The sequence below is a fragment of the Balaenoptera acutorostrata genome, chromosome 5 (genome assembly GCF_949987535.1).
Source record: "Balaenoptera acutorostrata chromosome 5, mBalAcu1.1, whole genome shotgun sequence".
NCBI classification, from domain to species: Eukaryota; Metazoa; Chordata; class Mammalia; order Artiodactyla; family Balaenopteridae; genus Balaenoptera; species Balaenoptera acutorostrata.
The window spans coordinates 30750951-30767826 of NC_080068.1; the positions used below are offsets into that span (position 1 = coordinate 30750951).

The 16876-nt window shown below is 41.7% G+C and overlaps 1 protein-coding gene across 1 annotated transcript in view; it reads right to left on the reverse strand.

Moving 5' to 3' along the window:
• The window catches only part of NR3C2 (nuclear receptor subfamily 3 group C member 2), a 375901-nt gene that overhangs the window by 356736 nt on the left and 2289 nt on the right, over nucleotides 1-16876 (reverse strand). The window contains exon 2 of the mRNA XM_057547323.1: nucleotides 9160-10942. Coding sequence (XP_057403306.1) covers nucleotides 9160-10940 — 1781 coding nt within the window. The 5' untranslated portion in view covers nucleotides 10941-10942. The remainder of the gene's footprint in view (nucleotides 1-9159; nucleotides 10943-16876) is intronic.

The window sequence follows — 16876 nt, forward strand, 5'->3', positions numbered from 1 at the left end:
GAGGATGATGTGTTAGAGGGGGGCGTCATCACTTTAAATAGAATGGTCAGGGAAGGCCTCTTTGAGAGGGTGACATTTGAGCTAATCCTGAATGACAAGGGACAGGAAACCAAAATCTGAAGGCAGAACCTTCTTGCCAGAGGGACCAGCAAGCAGAGGCCCCCAGAAGGAAGGGGGCTTGGCTGTCTGCCCCAGAAAGATCAGTGTGAGAAATGAGCAAGGAGGAAACATACTAAGTAAAGTCGTCAGGGGCCTGGTAACTCAGTGCTTTACAGACCCTTTACAGACACTGCTTGCAATGAGATGTGGCCAGAGGGCTTTAGATCAGCCACCCAATCTGATTTACGCTTGTGAAAAGACCCATCTGCCTATTCCAGGACATTCAGCTTTCGTCTTCTCTAGCTCAAGTGTTTGTTTCTTCATCTACCTTAGCTCTGTGGCCTTACGTGAATCTCTTTTACAGGCTAAGTCTCAGTTTCCAGGCCTATAAAACGGTGATACCAGCTACCAGCAACTGCCTCCACCTACGGGTTCGAGCTGGCAGTTAAATATCTGACTGGAGGCTAACTACAGTCTCACTTCTGCCCTCGTCTTCCTGGGACACGGCCCCCATCAAGCATCTTCCCTCCCTGTGACGTTTTTAACCTCAATCTCAGCACAGGTCCACTGCCCTCTTTAGACCTTACCTGTCCAACGAAATCCTTTCTCCACCCCTGCTGTGTCTTTCTGCCCACGTCTCTCCCTTCGACGTCTCTCCCTTTACCACCAAACAGGCACCGCCCAAGCGTAAGCACTCTCCCCACACCCACAGGTTTCTCTTCTTCATTGCTAACTTATTCCTCAGTCCATCACAGGCTGAGTCCCATTCCCACCGCTCTACAGAATTCCTTCCTGAAAAGACACCAGCTCCAACTATTCGGCCTAATTCCTGGCCTCCTCAGCCCTCCCATCGGGTTTTGAACCCCCCTCTCCCACTGGAAGGAAAGCTCTGTTACTAACTACTTTGAGACTGGAAGAGGCATACAGTCTCTCTCAGCCTCAGTTTCAGTATCTGTGCCCGTGGTAGAGGGCTGGATTTATAGACAGCCTTAGGGCCCTTCTAATTTGGAAATTCCAAGGCAACGTTATTCCTCCCTTGGCATCCAGGAGTCCGCACTATCTTGACTGTCAAAACAACTCCTGTGTCCTTTATTAGCACATGTTGCTCATCTCCTACAGGGGTTCTTTTCCTCCAAACTCCCAGAGAAGGCGCTGTAGACGATACTTGAGTCATGTATACCTTCTCTCCTTGGCTAGCACCCACGCTGCCCCCTCCACTGCCATGTCTGTGAAGAGGCCTCCCATACTCCCACACCAGCATATCCACCTCTCTGGCACGTAAAACTCAGGCAACCAAGATAAATCATCACTTCTTCTCGACCTCTCCATTTCTCTTAATTGCTCACCCCCCTCCATGATGGTCAAGCTGACAATCTGTGAGTTTTCACTGATTTTCCACATCCTTTCCACTCAGATATCAACTCCTCTCCTGCCCTTCCTTAGTGATTTAGTCCTAAAGCCATTAGGCCAGACACAGCACGTCAGAGCTCCACACTGGGGGGTAGGGTGTGGATGCTATGGTGGCCCATGGGGGGGGCAGCAAGCCCCCCCATGCAGAGAGTCAGAGTCCCAGCAGAGGGGGAGGGGGGCATCCATGGGCGCACCTGGCCTAGTGTCGGGTCTCAGAACCCAGCAGCGGGAGTCAGCGCCCTAGTGGAGGAGGAGGGCATCCAGTGGGGGTGTGGCCCTGTGACCCAGGATGAGGAGTTAAGACTCCAGTCACAGAGAGGAGGGTGTCTGCAGGCATGCGGGGCACTCCTTGCAGAAAGGGCTGGCTCCAGGACTGGGACAGGAAAAGTACAAGATGGGCCTAAAGCAAGGAAGCGCTCAGAGAAATGATGGGCACATGGCAAAAGGTCACGGAAACCAGCTGGAATGGGCTCCCAATTGTTTGAGGAACAGGTTGAACCTCAAAAATAAGGGCAGTAACAGGCTATAACTCGCTGCAGAAAAGAAGAAACAATGATGCCATAAAGATATCGATAATTTAATGAATAAGCAAAGTGCGATGAAGATTGGGATGTTTATACAACTTCAAAGTACCACTCCCCCAAATAGCTCCTAATTGCAAAGGGAAAAGAGTAACTTGACCGTGGAGAAGCCTGGCAGACGGCACCTGGATAAAATGCTGCAGATGAACTGTAAAGGCACAAAGGGAAATGGCTTGGCACGTGGTAGGAAGCGGGAGGAAAGATGTTGCATCCCTTCTGTGATACGCCTGACAAGGGGGCGGTACCCAAATCAAATCATGAGGAAACAGAGGACAAACCCAAATCAGGGACTTTCTACTGAAGTGCTGGCCTTTACTGCTCTAAAGTATTGTAAAGTCAAGAAATCTAGAAAACAGTAAGGAACTGTCCCAGACTGAAGGAGACTAAAGAGTCATGACAGCTAAAAGCCCAAAACACAATTCTGCACTGGGGTCCTTTCACTACGAAAGACATTATGGGTGCAACTGGCAAAACCAGAATCAAGATGTCAGTAACTTAATGTTATTTTCTGGATTTTGATGGCTGTATTGTGTACATGTGTCCTTGTTTATCATTCTTTGTAATGGCTCCCCCATGTTTTTCTTAAGTCTGTTATTATTTCAAAATAAAAATTTTATATAAAAATCAACTACTACGAAGTAGTAGTCATATTAGTAGTCAAAGTAGTCATATCTGCCCCTTTTTTCCATTACCCCCGACATCCTTGCTCCAGAGATTCCAGTTTCCATCCTCCTGCACTGTTGCAATAACTTCTTAACAAGGCCCTTTACGCTCCAGTCCACCCTACAACCACTGCCTAATTAAGGTTTTACCCAAGTGTACTTCAGCTCAGGCTGCTTGCCTGCTCCAACATTTCAGGAACTCCTCATTACCTGCCAAATTAAGTGCAAACTTCTTAGTGTGACTTCCAAGTTCCACTGGCTTCTAGCTCCAACTAAGCTCTTCCAGGCCTTCTTTCCCCCAATTCCCCATATCACAGCCAGCCATACGGCTGGACCACACTCAGTGTTTCCTGCCTGTCAGGGGTTTGCCCACCTAACTCCCTTCCACCAGGAAGTGCCCCCCGATCCCCAGCAAACTTTTCAAGACTAAGGATAAATACCAACTGTGATCACCCTACCCCCATCTCCTCATTTTCCAAGACTCGCCCAGATCCTTCCCTGTCGGAACACCCAAAGTCGATTTTGCCCATTACAAACCTTATTTCTTTGTGTTTTAGGTCACAATTTTTGGATATTTGTTTCGACAGCTCCTAATATATAAGGTGAGGATACATGCCAATGAAGTGGTCATCACTTATAACATTAAGTCATGGCCAGAGCTGCGAATTCAGACGGCCAGTTATTAGCTCACACTCTCTCCCCAGGGTATTAACTTTGTAAGTATTCAAATTACTTTTTGTTTGTCCTCTTTTCCTTCCTGGGCTAGAGTGTTCTATGTCTTGCATAAAATATAAGCAATTTCTACCTCTTTTCTACATAGAAATTTTGGCCTTGGCCATACCACTAACAATCATAAATCCAGAGGTTTTCAGAGCATCAATTAAGTAACATGTGCTTATATAAAATTACATTTTAACTTCATCATTACCTTACTATATAAAGAACAAAATAAAACTCTTAAAAATGAAAACAAAGCCTATACTTGACAAGTTTAAAACTAGAAATCCTAAAATTTAACATGACACTATCCATTTAACACACATATATTTCCTGGATTTTCACTAATAAATTTTGGAATGCAGTCCACAAAAATATACAACTTAATGGCTACATTTAAATGGATCCAAGAAATCAATATTTTTCTCTCAATTTGAATTTGGTAAATGAAAGAAAACTATAAATTATTTAGCAGTAGAGCTGAAATTTTATCAGTAGATGAGTTGTATGAAACTACAGCAACAGTTGAAAGCCTGGGAAAATAAGTATTATTTTGGAGAAAAAAATAAAGGACATCAGGGGAAGTGAAGTATTACTCCTAAATTACTGGTGATCAATATAACATCTTCTCTTACTCTAAACATTACAAGGATAGAAAAGGTCAGACACACCCAGAATTTCAATATTGCAAAAGGCATCAAATCCATAAATGATAAATCTCCAGGTCCTAGTTTCAGCATGTCACTGGTATGTATGAGAACTGCCTTAAGTTGAATAATTTGAGTTTATTTAACTGAAACCAGGGCTTTTATCTCCACTTTATTTTCAAAGTATGAAATAAACAGTTCTAAATATACTAACACTTCAGACAATAAAAGGTGGACATACTGACATATAAATCAAGGATACTTGTAAGGTGAAAAGCAAAATGTATAGAAGGGCAGTACATAGTGATTTGTTTATTAAAAAGGAATAGGGGTTTTTTTTTCAATAAAATTATCACCACTTTTACCAGAAATACCATAAATAATGAAGGTGAATGAATCATCAAATGAAGCAAGTCTCCTTTTAAATATTTATAAAAATACTATTTAGAACACTAACCTGGAGAAATTCTAGGCACACTAGCAATTTCAAAATCAAAATATTATGAGACAAATAAGAAAAAGAAAGTTCCATGTTTTCATTTCCAAATGACCTAAGTAATTCTGTAATGGATTTATTATGGTAAGCACCAATAATCAGTCAATCTCTCCCCTCCAAAACCCATTACTCTTTCATGCTTTGCATTACATGAAGTTACTTATATCTCAGTGGTTTATTTACAAAGCTTACTAAGAGACATGGCAAACTTTGTAACAAACTCCTTGAATTCTGAAGCTTTTGGCTTATTATGGAAGATGGGTTTCGAAAAACTCCAGGGACCATTGAAAAATTTTGAAAACAACTGTAGGTTATCACTAAATTGTTTCCTCCTATCATGGAAAAAAAGTTCAGCATATATTAAGATAAATTCCTGATTACTTGTCTTGAAAACTACCAGAATGTGCCCTTTGAAACAGTGAACTTTATATTCGGAAAGTCTAAGTCAATGGTAGCACTGTGTTACAATGCTATCAAAGTGACTATGACCATCGCCATAAACACCCAATGTTATGTCAACAGAAAAACCCTGTTTCCAGAAGGAATAGTGTAAATTCAAAAGAACAAGAAACTCATAGTGTTAAGTGTCAAGTTTTAAGAAAGGAAAGATTTGATTAAAAGAAAAACAACCTGCCACTTCACCAAGCACAATGACAGGTCACCCCTACTCACCCTTACTTTTAAACGGTAAATGGTCATGACATTTTTCTATCCTGACTACCCTGACAACTACAGAGCTGGACTTGTGAGTAAGATAAACTTGAAACCAGACTAGCAAATATGTTAAGGGATACTTCTATTTTTATTCTTAACATACACGACTCCAAGGAAACTACATAGCCGCTCAGTCGCGCTGTTGGCAGACCTCGGAGAGCATCTAGGTCAACTCGTTTTCTTTCAAATGAAGAAACTGGGGCCGAGAGAAGTTGCCACTCACTCAAGGCCACAGCTTTGTGTCCAAGCGGACAGGGGAACTCCCATCTGCATGACCCAGCTAGGTCCAGTGTCCACCGTAGAGTTTTACATCCAGCTTTTGTCATCATGTACTTTCCAGTGTGGCCCTCAGATAACCCACTCGCTGGAAACTGTAACAGGCGTGCCTCTGGTCACCGCTCTTGTAGAACGCCCACAGGCTGAAACAGACACACACTCCACGGCCATCACTCACTTCTATCAGCTTGACAAGTTCACCTGGATAAGAATCATTTTCCTTATCTGTCTGGGGCACCCCTTCCTCAGCATAACATTCAGTAAAGCTAACACAAATAAAGTAATATCCTCTTTCTGCATTAACCTCCGAAGGGTGTCTAGGATAGAACAGACCAGCAGTTCTCAACTTCTGGGTCTCAGGATGCCTTTCCACTCTTAAAATGTATTGAGGACAAGAGCTTTTGTTTATATGCATTTCTATCTACTGATATCTACCCTATTAGAAATTAAAACGAATATTTCTTTTAAATCATTTAAAAGAAGTCATTACACATTAACATAAAAGTGCATATGTGAAAAAAATAACTATTTCCCAGAACGAAAAACTTTAGTGAAAAGAGCAGCACTGTTTTACATTTTTGCAAGTCTATTGTCTCGCTTAATAGAAGACAGCTGGATTCTCGTATCTACTTCTGTGGTCAACGTGTGGTGATGTGCTCTGGTTCAAGTATATGAAGAAAACCTGGCTTCACACTGACACGTTGTTGGAAAAAGGAGGAGCATTTTAATGGTCATTTCAGATCATCGCAGATACGATTCTTTAACACAACACTGAAAATGGACAGTCAGTGGTTTCTTAAAGCTTAGTTGCCACATGGAATCTGAAACCCTGTCGGTGAACTTTTCACACACTATTACATTAAAACTGTTGGTCTATCTTCCATTTTGAATGGCTTTTACCAATGCACGATTTTTGAGTTTGTGGACCTCCCTGAAAAGGTCTCAGGAACCCCAAACCATACTTTGGCATCTACTAGAAAACAGTTTAGAGTTGAACCTAAAGATAAAGGATATTATGAAACTTAGAAGCAGTTACGCACTGCCTGGATCCTTTACAATCTTTAATTCATTAACCCAACATTCCCTGGAATGGGGTATCATCATTCTAAATTATGAAATAGGCAGAAAGGTTGGATTTGGTCCAAAAGACACAAAAGAAGAGGCCAATAATGAAGCTTGGATGAGATTAAATTAAATGTTATAACATGTAGACTGATATCCAGAAAAAAACCTAAGTTTACTCTGAGAATGATCAAAACAAATACATTTGGATAATATTCACCAGGAAAAGCTGTGAAGAATTAGTAATCTAAAAGAGACTTTGAATAACATTAAAGCTTTGACATTACAGTTTTTGGAAAACTTATATTAACTAGCACAATACCGGTATATATGTAAACAAAATGAATCCCCTCTGACTATATTAACAAGCTCATTAAGAATTTTGGAATGCTTAAGAAGAGACACCAAACACCCCAGGTTCCCACAAAGGCAGAGTAGGCTCAAGGTCACTGATTTATATGAATATGTAAGGCTATGGGTCACCAGACCACCAGGAGGGGCTTCATGAGTTGAGTGTGAAAAAGACAATTAAAACAGTAGAAATAGGATACATAACAAACAGAAGAGAATTACTGATTTTAGCTAGTATCACTCTAGTATTTCTACCAGAAATATCATTACCCAAAGCAACAGCCTTCAAAAGTAAAAGAACATAAATAGAAATGTAGTAGCAAATGTAGGGTGCCTAACCATAAAAAAAATAATTTAATCATAAGAATTTATCAACAAATATTTCCTTACACTATGCCTATTTCTTTAAAAGATTTTGTGGAATTTCACATAATGCAGAAAAGAGAACACTAAAAGAAATGGAAACTAAAGGTTATGAAAACAATTGAATTAAATGCTAAGAGCAATCAATGAGCTGTATATAATACTCTACGATGCATACTCTGTACCGGATGATAGTCAAAGTGCTTCTCATAAATTAACTCAATTGTCTTGACTACCCTTGAGATGGGTACTACTGAATTCCCTTTTTACAGACGAGAAGACTAAAGTCCAGAAAGGTGAAGGGATGTGCACAGGGTCACAAAGCAGTTAAGGGGCAGGGTTGGGGATTTCAACCAGGGCAGCCATGCTCTTAACTACCAGGCTGTCCCCCTCTGAATAACCCACTACAGACATCACTTACAAAAATATCTACATCGTGTGCAAAATGTCCTTCTCTGAAAGTAAAACAAAGCACTAGCAGTGGAACACCTACTGAGCTTGGTTCTGACGAAAACCATGCCGCCTCAGCATTTGTGTAAAGAGTTTAGAATTTAGGAGAGAGAGGCAGCATTAGGATAGGATTGACTAGTCATGCTACTGAGAACTGTAACAATGTGTAAGCTTCCTTTATGGAATGTGTGCTTCTATAAAAGCAAGAGGAGCGAGGTATGAGTCAATGACAATAAAAATAATGCACAAATGAAAGTTTTTCCTTTTGCTTTGGTAAAAAACTGAAGGAGAAAGAGTAAGGAATACACATCAACCTTACATCTTGTTAATGGGAATGGCCCTTTTTCCCACCAAATAAGTTTTTAAGGAAAACAGCCACAACTTCCTAGATGCCCGTGTGAACTATATCTAGGAAATCTATTCTTTATATGTTCAATACAGGGATCGTTGACCACAACCGTGTAATAAAAGTACTGAATCAAAGTCCAATGCAAGTATTCATTGCATAACTTAGAACCACCCTTCAGAGTCATATCTAAAACCTCTTCCTTGTTTTTTCTAAATATATACAATATGCTATCTGCATGAAGGAAAGCCAAGATATTTTACAGTAAGTAAAGTATGTCTTTTTGCAGATCTTAAAAGTTATAAATATACCAGTTCAAAACTGCAGTGACATACTTCACTTCCAATGAGTAAGAAAGCAAGACGGGCCACTTAGTAATTTTAGATGTGCTGAGTCTTTAAAAAGCCCTCCAGAGTTAAGGAAATGATTTATTTGTACTGAAAACCACAACTTGCATACGATTAACCAATCTAGAAAAAGATGAAGAGGGTGGGGAGCTTGTGGGTAACAGATTTGGGGTTTCATTTCATTTTTCACAACCAATGAAGTGGTTAATAAAGAAAACTAAGGAAAAAAAAAAAAAAGACTATGACCACAAAGAGACCAAGTTAAAGCAATTTTAGTGAACCCGTACACAGCTAAAGAAAAAAAAAAAACTCTAGCACTAGTCTGCTAAAGTAAATATAGTAACAGGCAATAGGAAACAAACTTTTCCTAAACACCTACAACAGGCAATGCAGAGGGGGAAAAACACCTAAATACACTCCTTCAAAATCAACACAAATATTTTCTAAGAGAGTAGCAGAATTTTTGGTTTCTCTATTTCAAAAAAGTAGTAACATACCAACAAGCGAAGGGGGAAGCGCTAAATGACCACGCTGAAAACAAAAATCAAACGTGTTTAAATTTCTTAACCGTAAAGATAGTGCTAACCTTCCACATTTTATAAAGCCATTTTCAAAACAGGAAAAAAAGGCCCACTTACCTTGATACATTTTCTGGAATGTACTCTAGGACCGGATATCCATCACTTCTTCTAGATGACAGGTCACCATGTGATTTCCATGACTCCACTAAAGTATTGACGGGAGGAAAGGAGCTCAAGTGTTGGAAAGATTGGTCTCTAGCTGATCGTGATAAAGATATTGTACCTTGAGCACCAATCCTGTAGTGAAAGGACTGTCCACCTGAATTCACACCAACAATGGCAGATGAAGGGATGCTGGCCTCCGGGTAATAGCTCCCATCATCCGGTTCTTGTTTTATCCCCATTGGGAAGCCACTGCCTTCACAGTTACCATCGAAGCCGGGCACAGGTGGTCCTAAAATTCCTGATAGAGAATAATAGTCCTTATCATCCATAAAGGAAAAATATGAGCCATCCATGAAGGGAAAGGGGTTGACGGCTGGATTCCCTTTAAAAGAGGTGCCCGAACACGAATGCTTGGTTGATTCTTGTTTTATTGGTACTGAGAATGGGGAATCAGAATTTATTTTGCTATTTCCTCCTAGACACGAGCTGCTAAAAGCTCCATCTGGCTCCGGCTTTATGTACTGGATGATGTTAAGCTGGCCAGCCACACCATTGGAGACTGCACTCTCTGCCTCCTCAGTCTTAGGAAAGGGAAGCTCTTGAGCACCTTTCTCGTGTGTGTCTGGACTAGGAACCGCATCCCGGGCTGCGCTGGATCCAGCCGGGGTGCCCGAAGCAGTGTAGCTGAAGGCGTTGCTTCCGGGGCTACAGATAGATCCCACGGTACTAGCAGTTGGGCTGGACAGTGTGGATCTGTTATTTGTGTTGGAAGGGCTGGAAACAGAGCACCTTGAGTTGTTGATATTTGCCGGGCTGGATACACAGGATCGCAGAATGACGTTATTAGGACTGGAGACTGGAGATTTTACACTGCAGTGACTCGGGGGGCTGGAAATCGGGGATTTCATGCTACTCAACGTACTGGAGAGAGGAGAGCCCACGTTGCTGGCGTGGGCTGGGCTGTGTGACCTGGAACCCCGATTCTCCACATTAGGGGAGCACGGCAGAGGAGTGCCCTGGGCAATGGGGCTGTGCACTGTGAAACTGCCAAAGCTAGCCGAGGTGGAGGACACACAGCTGATGCCGGCAGGGCTGCAACCCGAAGATGACATGTTCAGAGGGCTGCAGACAGAGGGGCTCTTCTCGTGACACAGGATGGGGCTCTTCACCATGGCGCGCATGACCCCGCCGTTCTCGGAGCTCCCCGAGTCAGACAGGAAGGACCTCCCAGAGTCAGACATGAAGGGCCTCAAGGGCCTGCTCACACTCCCCAGCGTGGAGGGACGGTGGCCGTTTTCTTTATAAAATTTCACCATCTGTTCGACGTGTGGATAGATCTTCGCTGGACTCGCGCTTCCTTGAGGGTTCTGCTGATCATAGGCGTAGTCGGCCTCTCTGACGGAATCCATGTATAAGCCCATGGACTCGGCCACGGTTGCCGAAAGTTCCTTAGATTCCAGCTCGGTTTTAATATCAGATGGTAAAATCCCAGACCGATTATTGTCTTGCTGAAGGCAAGGGAGTAGTTCCTGTTTTTCTTTGCTGCTTCCTTGAGTACTGTTGTTTGGAATAGCACCGGAAACACAGCTTATGTTGACGACCTCCATGTAGTTATTCTCATCGGTCCGCTCTGTAGGTCCCGAGGAAGAACGCTCCGCAGCCTGAGAAGCTTGACCCCACCGTCTTTCCATATCTAGACCTTCAGGGAGACTGTGGTAGCCTTTGGTTTCCATAGCTAACAAATAAATTTGTATTAAAAAATCGAATTAGAGTTCTTGATAGCAAGATTACTCTAAAAGACATTCTGAAATTGCATGGAATGATCTATAAATACGTATTCTTACTTATTATAAGCAATACTTCTAGTTATATTAAAATTATTACCTTCTTAGGTGCTGATACAACAGTCTTGACTATAATTTGTCTGGAAGTCAGAATATAAGAAGCAAGAAAACTATTTTGCATGTAAATAAAAGTACCGTCTTTGCTATAATACAGCCTTTAGAGTTTGCAAAGAATATTTGCCAATAAATCATCTTTGCCATAATACAGCCTTTAGAGTTTGCAAAGAGTATTTACAAATGTTAACTTATTCAATATGCAAAGTAATCCTGGGGACTCATGAGGCAGGCAAGGAGGAAACTGAGGGCTTAGTGAAGAGGGCAACTCGCCCAAGGTCAAAGGCATAATAAGTGACAAAGTCAGGTTTAAAACTAAATCTTCTAACTCCAAAGCCTTTGGAGTCTTTCCAGCATATGGAAGCTGCTTTCCGTATCTAATACGTGGCTTTATTAAAGACAACGAGGAAATGCAATTAATGTTACCATTTCCCAATATAAAGTCATCAAGTGAATGATCACAGGCAAAATAACTTAAGAATTATTTTTAAAACAATAAGATTTTCTTAAAATGGATTAGTGATGAAGATAATTTAATATCAATTCTATAAAGTGAAGAGTCACATATCCTGATTAATTAAGCTGGTCCATAACAGAGAGGCTGTATGACAACTTGAGAATATCAGGACTCTAGTCTGTATTTCAATCCTGGCAAGGACTCTGACATGCAGCCTGACCTAGCGGTACTTCTGCTAAAACGACTCCCAACAGACAGCCAGTTTCAGTCTCAACAGTTAATGGAGGAAGTTCGAGATGGGCCCTGACAATTTATGTGTTCATTCATTCAACAAATATTTACCCAGTATGTGCTACATCCTGGGCCTACAAGTAGTCACTGAATCTACAGTGATAAACAAAACAGGCCCAGTCCCCATCCTCAGGGAGCCCACAGGATTGTTTTACATATACCATCTTACCCACTGGCTCTCTCTATAAATTTATTTCATAGATAGAATAATGATAATAGGCTATATTTATATAATTCTTATGCATTATATCATTCAATGCCATATTACAAGCCTTTCACATATATTAACTTATTTACCCTTATAAACAACCCTACAAGACTGGCAAAAGTATTATCCCAAATGATACAACTGGGGAATCTGAGGCAGGGGCCACACAGCAGAGCTGGAATTTGATCCCAGGTGTCTACACCAAGCTATCTCAACCTTGGCCCTATTTGGGACCTGATAATTCTTTGTTGAGATCTGTCCTACGCATCATAAGATGTCCAGCAGTCTCCCTGACCCCTACCCACTAGATGCCAGTAGCATTCCTCCTCCCCGGTTGTGACAGCCCAGACTGCCTCCAGACCTGACAAATGTCTCTGCGGCTGGTGGGTGCAAAATCACCCCTGGTTTGAGAACCACCACTCTAAAGAAACATATCTCCAAGAAAATTAACTCACTCTCAATAAAACTTCATTTGTGCATTTTCATGCATAAAACTCTTAAAATCTTTTAAGTATGCATTTTTCAAATCCTTTCAGGTGTGTAAACATTCTCTGACCTAAATAAAGGTCCTGATCTAAAAGATGCAGTTTCTGCAGTTCTGAATACAAATATTACTTTAGGCCTCTCAGTCCTCTCCCCACCAACTTTTGCCACTCACAATCTCCATCTGCCCTATGTTCCCCTCATTAAAGAGACTAGGACGCCTTTTTGCTCCAGAAATTATATTAATTATCGTGGAAAAATAATATAATGACTCTACTAAATAAACTGGCATCAGATATTGCAGGGCTCGCTGACAAAATTTAATGCCCAAATTGTCCAAGTATCATAATTACCTCTTACTTTTTTGTACTCTATACTAGACTTTAAGTTCCCAGAAGGCAGAAACTTTATCAATTTTAGCACTGCATCCCAAGATGACAGCATAATGCAAATTTAAAAAGTAAAACATAATCAATACTCAGTAACTTGTGAACATTAAAATCTCCCAATTATGCAGTGTGCTTTTACTTAAAGAACATTTTTCTATAAATTCCTAATCACAAATCAAATCACAAAACAGTGGAAAATAAGTCAAATTACGAAGTTTGAGGAGGTAATCTGGTAATTCCAGCTGAAAAAATTAGTGTGGATGAAAGCTAAGTGAAAGTTGAAAAAAGAAAAAAAAAAGAAAAAAAAATATATAAAGTGAAATGGGACCAAAACAGCTAATACTGGCCTTTTCTACCTTGCTGAAAAACCATTTAATAGTAGCCATGGGTTGAAAATACCAGTAAATATTATGTGCTGCTTCTACTTCTACCTGAGAATATTCTGTCTTCCCCATAGCAAACTTGAACAGATGTATATCTAAGGTATAGATGTTTCAGGTCCAAGTTCATTAAACACCACAAGAAACATGTCTACTCCTGTTCAAAATTGAACACCTTCTGTGTTATCATTCCCCCACCCCCAACCCTGTCCCTAAACCCACATTCTCGGTCTTGGTGAACTGTGCCACCCTCTACCCACATGCCCAGAAGTCACCCTTGCCTTGGCACCCTTACCAAAGGTCTCCACAGGTTCACCCCTCCTCACTCCCACACCTACAGTACCGCTCCTTGCCCCCCAGGCAAGAGAACCATCTGCCTTGGGTCTGAAGGGCCATCCTCATCCAGACCCCTCTCCAAAAATTCATCCTCCAAATTGTCTTTTGGAAAGCATGATCACTCACTGCCTTTTCTGAAGTTTCACAGTGGAAATTTCACAGTGGAAATTTGCATGCTAAAACTCCAGGGAAGTTCCACGGTACAGAAATCTGTTTCCTTTTTAATCCAGAGTCCTCTAAATAATTTGGTCACTGCACTTTTTTTTTCACAGAACACCTACTAGCAGGCTGAGGGACACTTTTCATCACTCTGCCTCGAAGCAGGAGCCACGGATACGTAAGGCTATGTGAAGATTTGAAGAGAATCTCTACAGGAGCTGACGGGCAAGAACCATCTTAAAGCACTCTACAAGGAAGCACCTTGTCAGCTAACATCATGCAGGTGATCATAACTTTCCAAGTCCTGTTTGGCTAGCCTTGAACTCTCTTGACAATAACATAAACCAGCCTGCATTTCACCACATTACTGACAGGGCTATCATTAGAGAATTTGCAAAAGGTTTTGCTGAAATCTATTACATTAGCTTTGTTTAAGGTATTCTCATCTACCAACCGAATGCACCTCTCAACAAAGAAAACAGAGCAAAGGCTGGCAACAAACACAAAAGAATGGAGGACATCAGCATGCTTCCACTGCAAATATTTTTAAAGACTGGGTTTTTAAAAGAATATGATTATTGAAATATTTTATGCTGAATTCTCCCGATTATCTTAATTGGTCTTCTCTGTAAAACAAATGGATCAGTTAGGTAATTATTTCCTACAGTGTCCAGGAAATCCAGGTTGTCTTTTTAAAACTGGCATAAGGACCATGGCTTGAGCAGAATTTCCTGAACTTACTAGTGAATACTCAAAATATTAGTTGATGAATATGATCCTCATAGAACTTAATATCCAGATGGTAAAGGGAATGTTTTGTTACTAAAGTATAAGATGAAACAGATACCGTTATACAAATCTAGCTTATATAAAATCAGATTTGTCTCCCTTACAAATGGAAACTATAACAGAGACTCCCTTGGGACAAAGACAAAAACCATGAAGACCCCTTAATTTTCATGCAAACGGCCTCCCTCCCCCCCAAAAAATAAAGGAACTTTCACATAAGGAAAGTAAGGAAAAGCACTGATAGTTCTACCTTGTCATATATATGCTCTTAAATACTATTTTGCAAAGGAAAAACCTGACTTTAAAATTTTATATTTTACAGACCGTGTTAAATTGCTGTTTTCCACAAGGAAGTAGTTTTTTTTCAGGAATATTAAAAAGGAATCTTGCGAATTTATATTTTATCTGAAAACACTTTCACTTTTACTACCCCCCAAACATAGTTCCCTTCAAATGCATCATTTTCTATAGTTATTTGACTATAATGACATTTTAAAGACAGAACCTTAAGAATTTCATAATTTGCACCAGTTGCATAGTTGTAAAAGTTCAGTTTGTAACTATTTTGCTGTCTTCTCCCCCTACATAACTATTACTATGTTCCTCTTTTTTACAGATGAGGTAAATGATAGAATTCTGCCCAAGGTCACCTAAGGGAGCCGGAGAACCAGTTAGAACTGAACACATCTGATTTCTATTCACTCACCTAATTCACTGAGCCACCTGATCTTTCTAAAAGCCCCGAAGTAAACTATTTCTCCCTTAAAGGAAAAAACCCCCCTTCAGATTATTTTTAAAAACTTCTCTCCTCAAGCATTTCCATGAAAGCGTGCTATGAAGTCAGATATAAAATTAGTACTTCCCAGAACTTCACAGATGGAGAACGCTGTTATCATTACTATGTAAATATGATCAATAACAACACTTAGAGAAATGGCAATTCAAATGTTAAAGGGCAATTACTGCATTTGAAATTAAGTGGTTTCAAAAACTTGTCTCCTATCAAGTTTTCCTACTTGAAAACTTGTTATAATAAATAGTTAAAACTGTTGGTGCCATAACCCATTAAGATTTAAACCTGGTCTTTTAAAATTCATTAGGAAAAGCTGTGCACCTAAATTCAGTAGCAGGGTACTGATGCCACCAAAAGAAGCCTCATCCCTTCTTGGATGCCTTTAGAATTCCAACTGATGCCACAGAAAGCATAATCTCTTTCAGGAGTTTCGTGAATACTAAGGAACGGGAAATGCACGAATTTCCAGAGCCCCTTTCATACAGGATCTATCAGGATCTGTTATCTCCTTCAACTGCCCTTTTACCGCTACACCTCCGGCTGAGATTTGGGTGCTTCCGCAATTGAGAGAGGAAAGAAATATTATTCAAACGTCCTTTAAAAACTGTACAAGGAAAACGATCCGAAATTCATCTTTGGGTAAAGGGAAGGGTGGTAGACCTCCCACTGCCAAAGCCGGTTGAAAGCTGCTCGTTAGAGGGCATTTATCCAAAGTGGCCAAACTTTCCCAAAATAGTCCTCTGGCGGTCAAAGGGGAGAAAAAGTGGAAAACCAAAACAAAACAACAAGCACACAGCACCCTACTGACTGCCGCCGGATTACGCAGCCACTTCTCCCTGCAAAGTGCACGCTCCCGCGCCGCGGCCGCACGCCGACCCGGGCAAGCAGCGCCCAGCCGCGCACCCGTACACACCTGCCTCGGCCGGGGTCCGTCTCACAGCGTCTACCTGTTGCAGCGCTTGCCAACGCCACGACACTCCTGCTGCGGAGCCCCCCTAAATCCAACCACATCCAGGCCAGCGAGTGCCGCTCTCCCTGCAGCGGGAGAGTCCGAGGCAGCAACGCTCTTGCACCCAGGTGACTGCACGCGTTTCCTCCGAGCGGCCTGAAGTTGGCTTACGTCTTCCCAGTCCAATGACACCCCGGGCGCGGAGGGGCGGAGAGGAGGGGGCAGGGGTAGGGCCAGGGCGGGCTAAGTAGGGAGGGAGAGAGCTCGAGAGGGCGGGCGAAAGCCCGGAGGGGGAGTGGGCCAGCTCCAGGGCCGGCCCTTTTAAAAGCCGGTCACATGTCCAGATAAAAAGTTCAGGTTGCTATCCCGCCTCCCTGGGCCCTTCCCATTGGCCCGGAGGGAAGCAAGTCTCCACGCTGCACGGGTCAGGCGGGCTTCTCATTGGACAATTCCGGCTGTCAGTCACCAGGAGGGAGACATGACTGATACAAAGTTGCTGCGACACAGCCTGGACTCGGCAGCTCCCTTAAAGCCGCA